The 10,837-nt window shown below is 48.8% G+C and overlaps 2 protein-coding genes across 3 annotated transcripts; one reads left to right on the forward strand and one right to left on the reverse strand.

Annotated features, from left to right (window-relative positions):
* Nucleotides 1–951: 951 nt before the first annotated feature.
* On the forward strand, nucleotides 952–7,397 carry tuft1b (tuftelin 1b). The gene is made up of 10 exons (XM_068746965.1): nucleotides 952–990; nucleotides 4,899–4,973; nucleotides 5,082–5,144; nucleotides 5,233–5,307; nucleotides 5,651–5,761; nucleotides 5,912–6,135; nucleotides 6,307–6,412; nucleotides 6,835–6,918; nucleotides 7,088–7,182; nucleotides 7,265–7,397. Exons 1-10 carry the CDS (start codon nucleotides 952–954, stop codon nucleotides 7,335–7,337), a joined length of 945 nt encoding a protein of 314 aa, XP_068603066.1. The 3' UTR covers nucleotides 7,338–7,397.
* A 1,290-nt stretch (nucleotides 7,398–8,687) lies between these two features.
* LOC137902866 (protein C1orf43-like) lies at nucleotides 8,688–10,401 on the reverse strand. Of its 2 annotated transcripts, XM_068746962.1 has the most exons (7): nucleotides 10,048–10,401; nucleotides 9,859–9,960; nucleotides 9,664–9,772; nucleotides 9,524–9,577; nucleotides 9,261–9,427; nucleotides 9,124–9,182; nucleotides 8,688–8,905 (listed from the first exon to the last, which is right to left on the reverse strand). In XM_068746962.1, exons 1-7 carry the CDS (start codon nucleotides 10,108–10,110, stop codon nucleotides 8,698–8,700), a joined length of 762 nt encoding a protein of 253 aa, XP_068603063.1. In that variant the 5' UTR covers nucleotides 10,111–10,401; the 3' UTR covers nucleotides 8,688–8,697. The 2 variants fall into 2 exon arrangements, with proteins under 2 accessions (XP_068603063.1, XP_068603062.1); XM_068746961.1 differs by having other exon boundaries at nucleotides 9,261–9,577.
* Nucleotides 10,402–10,837: the final 436 nt, after the last annotated feature.

A 10,837-nucleotide genomic window follows, 5' to 3' on the forward strand; every position in this document is an offset into this window, starting at 1 on the left:
CAGCAGATGCCTCGTGCACGCAAAGCAAAGCGAAACACGTTCTGTTTACTGGGGGTTGTTGTATCGACATGTACAAGGCGGCGTCCTGGAACAAACGGCTCGGGAAATCAAGTTGGGTTTAAAACGTATCTAGATCGGTTCTACACTATAATCACATAGATGTGAATATAAATATGAATTTAAGTAGATTTAACAATGTTAAACTACCGGTACTGAAGAAAGTTCTAAAGGTTTGTTCAGCATTCAGACAAATACAAAAAGAAAATTCATTTCTATAACATAATGTAACTTTTTGAAATGTGAATACTGTCAGATCATGTATTTATATGAACATAAAACGTTTCACATTAAAACAAAATATTGCTATTACACGCTAGTTTGAATATCATTATATTCGGAAAACAGACAAAATAAAAATAATATATCTTCTAAATATCTGCTACTATTGATTATGTATTATCTGTGTACTGTACTTCACAACGAGAGTAATTTATCAGAAGGATTTCATCCGGAAAGGATTTCTTTCAAAACAGGAAACGCTTCACTTCATTTAAAACAGGACGTTAAAACGTCATTACGTCATCACGTTAAAACTACTACGACTACTACCGTAGTGTACTTTCGGCTTGTCAACGATTAAAAAAAACTATAAATACACAATAAATACTTACCGGTATTCATTAGGATATTAAGATTTATATCTGAATGCTAAAATACAATTAAGAACGGAAACAAAATATAAAACCGGTAAAAAAGAAGAAAAGGAAAAAACGCGCCGTAGTGAGAGAGAGAGAGAGAGAGACGCGACACGTGGTTTGGTGTAATTTGTTTGCGAGGAGGAGGAGGAGGAGGAGGAGGAGGAGGAGGAGGAGGAGAAGAAGGAGGATCTGTAAACACTAGAAAGACAAACTCACTTTTTTATTCCTTTGCTTCACGTTCCGGACCCGGAAGATGAGCGGAGGTTCGCAGCGGACGGAGGAAACCGGGGAAGTGAGTGATGAATGAGAAGTATAAGTACTCGCTCGTATATGATTGATTCAACTCGTCGGTTTGTTGTTTGATCTTTATTAACAATCATTTAATAACTTCTTTGTCTGGACGTGCCGTTTAGCGTGAGGATAAGCTGATAGAAATTATAGTGTAGATTTTAGCTACAAAATATTAAACATCTATATTTATGTTATGTCAAAAACCTGCCTTTTTTTTTTTGCGTTAAAATGAAAACCTTAGAGCATCCAGGTAGATGATTGATCAGTCACGTGACGTGATGTCAGCGATATGCTAATTTTTGACTGTATGTGTATCTTCTTTTCACCAAAAGTCAAATATGTGTTTTGTCTGAACTTGCATTTCTCTTTTCATTATGACAGTGTTGCCATTACAGCTTGCTTTTCACGACTATTTAAAGTTTAGTTTCATCAACATTTCATGTCTTTTAATCGATTGTCGTGAGAACGATGTGTCGTGGCGTGAGAACACGAGGACGCCGCAGCCAAAGGTGGCATTAAAGCAGCTTAGTCGGGTGTTTTGTTAACAGACATGGCAACGCAATGCAGGCCTGCTGAGCCTGTTGCGTGCGTTTACAGAGTAAACAAATATAAATACACACAAGCACCGTCGTGGAATGCAGGGTTTGTAGTACAAACACCCACTCGAGGTGGACGCCTGCTCTTTGTGTGAAGAAACGCGGGAGGTGCATTATGAGACCTTCATGTAGGATACACGAACCTCGTGTTTTAACGTCGTACTGCAGTAAATGTTTCTGTTTTTGTATAAGAAGTGAGTCATTTTACTTTTTTGAAGGAACGGCGGATATTTTTCTCCCTATTTAAAAAAAAAATCTCCACAAAACAAATGCTGTAAATATCAAAGATATTCTTTCTTTACATGTTTATTTGATCAATTCATGATTTTTGCGTTTTAAATGACGCAAGCAGCACCTCCTCCCAGGGTTCGTTGCTTATTGATGAACGACTGGTCCCGGTTCGGCTGCGGGACGGGCGTGAGCGGCCCGTGGGCTCGCGTTGGGACGGAGGCGTTTCACTTTTAGTCGCACCGTTTCGTTTGTTCTGCGCGCCCGGACGGACGGTGCCAGTGAGGGTTATATAAAGACTCTCATACGCGTCGCTGCACACATTCCTCAGGGCGCTGCTACCCACCGCCGTCGCCACGGGGACGACAAGCCAAGCCCCCTTCATTCCACGCTCGCATCTGTCGGTCAGTTATCGCCATAAATAAGCTGCGTGTCCGCGAGGACATCCAGTCCACACCGAAGTGTGGACATTTTCTCTGGACACAACGGCCCTGCGGGGGAGGCTAACAGCCCCCTGTGTGTGTGTGTGTGTGTGTGCGTGTGTGCGCGTGCTGGCTTTGTGGAGAGAGAAAAGAGGGTTGGGCAGCCGGTGGCGGCTCACCCAGCCGCAGCTTCCCAGGCGTTTAATCACGTAGACGTCGGCTGTCTGGATCCCGAAGCGTCCCGGGACAGCGTCCCCCCCCCCCCCCCCCCCGGCCAGGTGGAGGTCACAGCCAGGTAACGCGGAGGGCTCGTGGGACGTCCTCTCTTGGTTATCTGGTTAACGGATCGCTTGGTGGATTAGCATCAGTCGTCCGGGACAGGCGGGCTGAGAACCGGATGCCTTGAGTGGCGCTGGAATCGTATCGCTTATCGTGCTTCTAGCCGAGCTGCTTGGAAATCGTTCAGACCAAGATGCATTGATTGGAGTCATTGCTTTGATCTCTGGTGGCCTTTGGTGACAAGGCTTTAGCTGCAAATGTCCGTGAGCCCGTTTTCCTTTCTCCTTTAGCACACAGATCTATTTGTGGGTTTGTTCCTCATCTGCAGCTCGATGAGCCGGGCTGGAGGCGCCTGTATTGATTGATTGGGGGAAGTGATGGGGGCGACGATGTGATCAGCTCTGTTCTATTTGAGCTCTCGTACCGGTAGACGTGTCCTCCTCTGTTCCTCCTGACAGCAGAGGACAAGAGAGAAGTAGAAAATAGCCCTGAAGGGCAGAGCTGTGATGCATTCAGGGGCAGAATGTTCATTTCAGGTCTTCATTTTTCCTCTTCTATATTAAATTCGGGTGCATCTATCGGGAGCGTGGCCGCGGCGGGATGCCGGTTTTAGCACGGCTCCTTCTCATGATTGTAATTGGCTGCACAGAACAGGAATGTTGTCGACCGACTCCTGACTCGTCAAAATTGCTTCACTTCTTGGCTCGAATGCAGGTTTTATAAAAACCATCGGCTGCCGTCGCCTTATCTCATGTAAAAAAGGTGCGAACGTTTTTATCATTATATGCAAAGTTTCATGAGCAGCCGGTTTGGATCTAATCAGAGTCACTCCTTCTCAGCGGGAATGGAGTTGAACCAACAACCTGTCCCGCGAGGCCGCCTTTAGAGGTTCCCGTGCCGTAGTTCTGTATTGTGGGTGAATTTACAACGTGTTTGTACTTAAACACGCTCACAGTCTGCATCCTCCTGCCGCAGACTGTTGCCTGAAAGGATCATCATTATTTTCACAGCGAGCGCCTCCCAGGGTGTGTCCGTCCCATAATCCTCGGTCTTGACAGAAGCCCTGGAGACGTGGCGTCCTCGGATCAGGTGATGAAACGTCGGTTTACCTGTCGGCGCCTCGGCTCTGATGGTTTTTAGACGCCACGGCTCAAAGCGACCCGTTTCCGCCCGTGTTCTGGCTGCAGAACGCGTCGGCATGCGGCGACCTGGGCTGGCCTTTGACGAGCCGGGCCTTTACGAGCCGGGCCTTTACGAGCCGGGCCTTTACGAGCCGGGCCTTTACGAGCCGGGCCTTTACAAGCCGGGCCTTTACGAGCCGGGCCTTTCCGCGCTGCGTGGGCCTCAACATGAATTATCTCAGGCATGTTCACACACATTCTGAAGTTAAACTAGAAAAGCACTCGGAGAGCACAGACCTCCCCCGAGCAGCTCATTCCCCCCCTCCTAACTGGGTCTACATGGTGATCTGGATCAGCACCTGTTCTGGGACACATCCTCGCGTTGACCGATGCTTCTAGATTAATGCTTATTATTTACGCTCTGACGACATCCAGAAAACGCGTCACCGAATCGTCGTCATTCCTGTCTCACGGCCCGCAGGCGTCGTTCTCACGGGGAGGCGCTAAGAGGCGCTAAAAGACGTGCGAAGCGAAGACGAAATGTTTTTCTCACTTTGCGTTTGCCAAACGAGTCGACACGATAGCGACGTTAAAGAAGAGCAATTCAGCAGAAACAGACGCGGAGGAAAGACTTCCAAGGATGCAAGATTTATGTGAGCAGTTTCCACGGAGTCAGGAAAGTCTCATTCGTGGCATTAAAGAAAAGAACAAAGACGACGAAGGGATCGAGATTAAAGGCTGACATGACAACAGAACAGAACAGAACAGAACATCCAGCCCGGTGAGCCACGCGAGCGGCTTTCTCCAGCCTCGTCTTCTCGTGTTGCTCTCCGATCACGTAGAATCTCCTTTTTGAAGAGAAGTCGTAAAAACATGCGGGACAGATTCCTTTCTTTCCCCTGTTTGTGTCGCCAAGGCAACGGCGCTGAGGATGACTCAGCAGTCATGAAGGTTTTTGTTTGTTTCGATTTACTGCTACTATATTCTGGGCCGGTCTGTGGTGGAGCGCCGGGCCGCAATGTGCCCCCCCCCCCCCACGGATGCGATGGAAATGTTCCCTCGGCGCCGGTTGCTAGGCGCCCACTGTGCGACTGTGTGGTCTCAGAGCGAGGAGGTCGCCTAAGGTCCCTCTTTCCCTCCTCTCCTCTGCATTCGTCTTTCCTTCCAGGATCGTCGCAGGCGCCTTAAACTCGTTCTGCGAGCTCAAAATCGAGCGCGTATCCCAAGGGTCGTAAAGCTCTCCCGTTTTCTCCGGCGCTCCAGGTTTTCCTTGAAGCCCGTCCGCAGGCAGCGGAGAGCGTCAGGATGCTGAGCGATGAGGTGTCTCAGATTCAGGAGGTGAGTCATCGCTCGGCGGCGGCGGCGGCGACTGTGAGGATGGCGTTCTCAGGCTGTCTGGAGTGAGGCGGCGTCTGTTTCTAGCTGACGTGCGTTTGATCCTCGTAGGTGAGGTACTGTCTGAAGACCCTGAGGGAGCAGATGGCGGCGAGGCAGAGCAGCAGCAACAAGGTAACGCCCTCCGATCGGAGGCTCCGCCTCTAAATGTTGCTCTGATCGATAGATGGATGGATCTTTAATTTTCCGTTGCTTCCCTCAGTGTCCGGTCAACGTGCCCAGCAGCCAACCAGCTGTCGCCAATGGCAACGCGGTTCTCGTCGAGTCAGACCCTCAGGTGAGCCAATCACAGCTCGGCGTCCTCGAGTGTGTTTTTGCTAAACCGCGGGGAACTTCAAAGGCCGGTTTGAATGCATTCAAATCAGCTAGTTTGAATGCATTCAAATCTTTATTGAAATGACAGGAATAACATGTATGATTAAAAAAAAAACATTTCTCACCTCCAGGACGTTTCCCGACACAGAAAATGATCTCAGCATTGATCACGCTCAGACTTAAACGCTTTTCTCACCTCGGGGGAATAACTTTCTGAGCTAGCAGCAGTTCGTTAGCTCCCGCCTCGCCCTCGGGAACAAGCGGGTCCGATTCGGTTCTAACTGAGTCTGACGGCTTCTCCTCAGGGCGGGGCCAGCCAGGAGGAGACGAGGAGGCTCAGGGAGGCGACCAGGCGTCTGTACGCGCAGCTGAAGGACATGGAGGAGAGGCACCAGGAGGAGATGGAGACGCTGCAGGTGGAGATTCTGTCTCTCCTTAAAGTCGCAGGTTCAACGTGAATGTTGTGAATCTTCTTTAATAAAGTCCAGAGACTAGTGATTCGCAGCGCAGACGCACAAAATCAAACCTGACCCCGCCCACTATGGACCCCCCCCCCCCCCTCTCAGGCTGAGTCGGACGCGTCCGGCGTCCGCTTGACCGAGCAGTCGGAGCGGCTGCGGAAGGCGGCGGAGCGGTCGGAGGGGCGGGACCGGCAGGTGGAGGAGCTGCAGAGGCTGCTGGAGAGCATGGAGGTGGAGAGGGACGCCCTCAAAGAGGAGATGGAGGCGGGGCAGGCGGAGCTGCTGCACCTGAAAGCGTCCGGGGAAGAAAGGCAGGAGGAGGAGGAGAGGTGAGAAAAGTAAAAAAAAAAAAACACCGGTGCAGTAAGAGGTAAAAGTTGTTTCGTGACCGGATGAAAGTTATAAACTTATTAGATGAGAAGACGTTGCGTTCATGGCTTTATACAAGTTGTACGTTTGTGCTTTATAGTCGAGTTGTCTCACACCTTTGTGTGTTCCAGGTGTGCAGAGCTGGAGAGGGAGGTGGCCGCCCTGAGGGAGAAGATCCATCACCTGGACGACATGCTGAAGAGTCAGCAGAGGAAGGTTCGGCACATGATCGAGCAGGTATTTACACACACGGGCCCGCTGAGGACTGCTGCCGAGAACACACACACACACACACACACACACACACACGGGCCCGCTGAGGGCTGATGCCGAGAACACACACACACACACACACGGGCCCGCTGAGGGCTGATGCCGAGAACACACACACACACACACACACGGGCCCGCTGAGGACTGATGCCGAGAACACACACGCACACACACACGGGCCCGCTGAGGGCTGATGCCGAGAACACACACACACACACACACGGGCCCGCTGAGGACTGATGCCGAGAACACACACACACACACACACGGGCCCGCTGAGGACTGATGCCGAGAACACACACACACACGCACACACAAGATGATGCATAAGAGGAGCTGCGTCTCTCCTGAGCCTCATTTATGTTTGTTTGTTTGCTTGTTTGCAGCTGCAGAACTCCCGGACGGTCATCCAGGAGAGAGAGCGAGTCATCGGGGACCTGGAGGAGAAGGTGGCCTTCCTGGAAGCTGAGGTGGGGATGCTCGAGTCCCTGCAAAGGGAATCCGGATGACTTCGCGCCGCATCTTTGTGTTTCCTGCGCTAATGCTAAAAGCGGCGTCCTTTTGAAACCCAAACGGAGAGCTGGCGCCCCGTCCCATTATCCCATTATCCCATTATCCCTCGTCCCTTTCTGTCTGCAGAACAGAGAGTTGCATGACCACATCGAGTACTTCATGGCGGGTCAGGACCCCCCGCCGCTGACGCCCACCGAGAACAAGCCGGTGGTCGTATACAGGTGAGCAGCCACCTCCTGGTTGGCCCCGTTTTCTCATTCCCCGTGAGAAGAATGAATTCTACGTTCATTTCCGCCTCTGCAGCAAAGCTCTCACCCCGACCACGCAGAGCAACAAGGCCCTGCCCTTCATAAAGGTCATCGAACTCAAGTCCTGAGGGAAGCTTCAACCGCGGGAGCGATCAGAAGTAAAATAGTGTACATAGTAATTTAAACTCCAAAGCTCATTTAGGTACGTCGTAATGACGCTTGAGGCTGTTCTGCCTAACTTTACTGGATTTCCTAGCTTTAAACAGAAAGGAGGAAAAAATAGGAGGGGGGGGGGTTCCTGGAAAGGGAACAAGGAAGGAGCTGAGTTTTCCAGACATGCAGAGACACAAACCTGACCAATATGAACAGAAAGTGTTCTGGAGACCTTCAGCAAAGTTCCCTGTTTGCACAATCCGTTTTTTAAAAACTGGTTGAGATTTGCTTTGCTATGAATCATAAATCATTCTGAATGTCTGTTACACATGCGCAAATGATAGCGCCGAGTGTTTGCAGCTCTGCTTGAACCGACAGCCTTCATGACCCCCCCCACCCCTGCCCCCGTCCCGTCCCGTCCCAGCAGCAGGGCTCAAGGTCACATTCCTCAGTGCTTCGCACCTCGGTGGCAACGACGACGGCCATTTGGCTCTTTCACAAATATTTACTCCAGTTAAATATATTTCTGGTATAACAGTTGAAATAAGAGTAATGGCGTTGTCTTTTAAATGTTTTAATTTGTTTTGACCTTTATTTAAGTCATGTCGGAGAATATCTGTTAGAAGCTACTAAAAAAGGAAGCAAGGGCTAATTCACCTCAACATCCTTATTTAACCAGTTTTGTGCTAAATGGTGCCTATTTAATAGTTTCTCATTAACTCATTTATATGATGCGTTGTTTGTAAATTATTGTTTCAAGCCAACATTTTTTTAGAAACTACCCAACCGCTGTGAACATTGCAAACGAGCATATCGAAGTTTGGACGGTTTGCTTTTATCGTAGACTCTGTTAAATATAATGTAACTCCTGGTTTATCTGACTTGTGCTTTTGTAAAGTTTCACAAGCCTTCCTGTCATCTCTACTGTGATGTCATGCTATAAAACTGTGCTGCCACCTGGTGGACAGATTAAACACACAGCAGGTTGTAAGGCCTTTATCTCAAAGCATCTCACTTAAATACAAAATAAAATATAAATATTAGATCTGTACAAAACACACAGAAAATTAAAATACACTTTTTTTTTTCTTACAACCAAATGTAAATATGAATGTATGATTTCTGGTAAAGAATGACAATGAAAATGTGTCTACAATCAGGTTTGTTCTCTGAATATTCAAAATAAGATGTTTTGGGGTTTCAAATGACCAAAAAAAAAAGGATATTTAGAGAAATAGCATGTCTGGAAATGTCCACACCACATTGTTTCCTGTCCCAACTTATTTGGGTAGAAACCAAACGGCTACAGGACGTCCAACCATCGTCCGCACGGCCTCACAGCGTGCTCTCCAGTGTGTTGTAGTTGTCTTTGAAGCTTTTGAGCTCCAGGAAATGTTTGGGCCTCTTGCTGCGCTGACACGTGGAGGGCAGGTAGGTGACCTGGATGGTGGAGGGAGGGCTCCGGGAAGGAGAGCCGGTCAGGCCCTTGGCCGCGGACTGGTGATGCTGGTCCAGACTGGTGGTGCTGGAATACGCCTTAACCCTGAGCGAGTCCGGAGAAAGAGGCGATTACTGCGAGATGTTTAGCACGCGAGACGGACGGAGGTCATTTAAGTACAAACGAGAATACGCAACGATATTCATCCATGTTGTTGGAGATCAGCTTGTCGTGTTTTAAAAGTCGCAGCTAGCACTGTGGCGCTGGAGAATGGAACGACTGGGCTAACAATGTCGCAAGGCCGGAACTGGAGGAGCGCTTACACGTCAGCGAGTTCGCCGAGAGCTCGCTGGTATCCGAGGAACTCGGCTTCCCCAAACGCCTGAAACAAAGAGATAACGTCAGCGCCACAGTATTCCATCCGTGTCACCAGTCACGCAAAAACACGAGCCGCACGCACCCCAGTCCCGTGCCGGGCTCTATCGTAGCCGTCTAGAAGGCGATCGATGAGGACGCCGCGGCTGCTCTTGATCAGGGAGTGAGAGTTGCGCACCTCCAGCAGCCAGCTCCGGAAACCGCGTCCAGTGAACGCGCTGGGGCTGCGGCTGATCTCCTGCAGAGGGAGGCCTGGGAGGCACAAACGGGAAGGAACGCTAGAAACGGGTCTGGGACGAGGCACAAAATGTGATCCGGTAAAACATCGGATAAAACGTGACCTCCGACCTGAGTCACGAATGGCATCCAGAGCCTTCATTCTGTACAGGTAGTTGAAGCAGCCTGAAACAGGGTGCGGTTTGCAGAATAGATTATAAGCACATAAAACGGGTTACGGAGGCACAAACGCCTCTGAGGAAGAGACTCACTGATCTGTGATCCCTGCTCCAGCCTGTCATCCTCCTCCGACAGGAGACGGGGCTCGAAACAGATCTCCTGGACCCTGGACAGCCTGGAATCGATCTCTTCCTTCAAACCCTGTGAAGAGACAAGACACTGGAGTCGCGCCTCCAGCACCTGAAGCGTAGTGACACAAGACAAGACAAAGGGACGATCCACTCCACCTTGGGTGCATTGTGGCCGATAGGTGCGTGGGGCCCTCTGCGGGATCTCATCGCAAAACGCATGATTTGCCTCTTCACGAAAATGAACAGCAGTACGAACACCTAAAAGCAAAGCAAAGCAAAACTTCACATAAAGCAGCAGCACACGAGCCACCGGCTAGGCTAACCGGCTAGCACAACTACACTTACCAAGCTTCCATAGGCCATAACTAGAACAACATTGACCCCTGACAGCGGATATGACTCTCCCATATTCTTCAGTGTGTATGGTTCCGTTATAACGTACGTACTGGTTGAGGAGCTAGCTAGCTAGCTAGCAATGTAAACGCGATGTTGCTACATTAGCTTGGAAGCTAACCGTGGCTGTACGGCTACCACAGCACTCACACAACACTTTCTTTATCCCGTAGCAGCTTTAAAAAAAGGGTTAATGAAAAATAAATTATACAGCGACCGTATCAAAAGTAAAATTAACGTTCAGAACATCGTTCATAGAGTACGCAGTTTAGCTTAAGCTCTGAAGAGGCGATGACAACAGACAACGAGTCCGCGACAGAGACAGCCGCTTTACGGACACTCTAAATTACCGTAATAACCATGTGAGGATCGATTTACGTTTCGTGAATTCTTTTTTTCACTTTATAAACGCAATTTTGTTTTTGCCATTTAGGTTTTTTTCCCCCTTCCGTCGATAAATGTTGAATTCTACCTTATTTTACATTGGGAGTGGGATTTGTCCCAGATGTACGGACACATCTGCCAGGTCTTGGAAAGGTATTTTTTATACATATTTGTGGGATTTTAAGCATTTTAATTATGTATTAAATCAATAAAAAATATATCACATATACAATGTATTTCTTCAATTAAACTATATTTATACCTATTTAATTTAAAGTAATATTGTCAGACATCACTATTACGCATCAACTACCTAACATATGGCCGAAGGAACCTGTTTACTTGGAAAAGATCCCAA

Source organism: Brachionichthys hirsutus, chromosome 13 (assembly GCF_040956055.1).
Source record: "Brachionichthys hirsutus isolate HB-005 chromosome 13, CSIRO-AGI_Bhir_v1, whole genome shotgun sequence".
Classification (NCBI taxonomy): Eukaryota; Metazoa; Chordata; class Actinopteri; order Lophiiformes; family Brachionichthyidae; genus Brachionichthys; species Brachionichthys hirsutus.

What these genes read in the sequence shown, in the direction of transcription:
- tuft1b (XM_068746965.1), top strand. Translation starts at nt 952, where the DNA reads ATGAGCGGAGGTTCGCAGCGGACGGAGGAAACCGGGGAA. An exon ending in GGACGGAGGAAACCGGGGAA is followed by an intron (nt 991 to 4,898) that starts GTGAGTGATGAA and finishes CCGGCGCTCCAG; the next exon opens with GTTTTCCTTGAAGCCCGTCC. An exon ending in AGGTGTCTCAGATTCAGGAG is followed by an intron (nt 4,974 to 5,081) that starts GTGAGTCATCGC and finishes TGATCCTCGTAG; the next exon opens with GTGAGGTACTGTCTGAAGAC.
- LOC137902866 (XM_068746961.1), bottom strand. Translation starts at nt 10,110, where the DNA reads ATGGGAGAGTCATATCCGCTGTCAGGGGTCAATGTTGTTCTAGTTATG. An exon ending in TTATGGCCTATGGAAGCTTG is followed by an intron (nt 9,961 to 10,047) that starts GTAAGTGTAGTT and finishes CTTTGCTTTTAG; the next exon opens with GTGTTCGTACTGCTGTTCAT. An exon ending in GGAGCAGGGATCACAGATCA is followed by an intron (nt 9,578 to 9,663) that starts GTGAGTCTCTTC and finishes ACCCTGTTTCAG; the next exon opens with GCTGCTTCAACTACCTGTAC.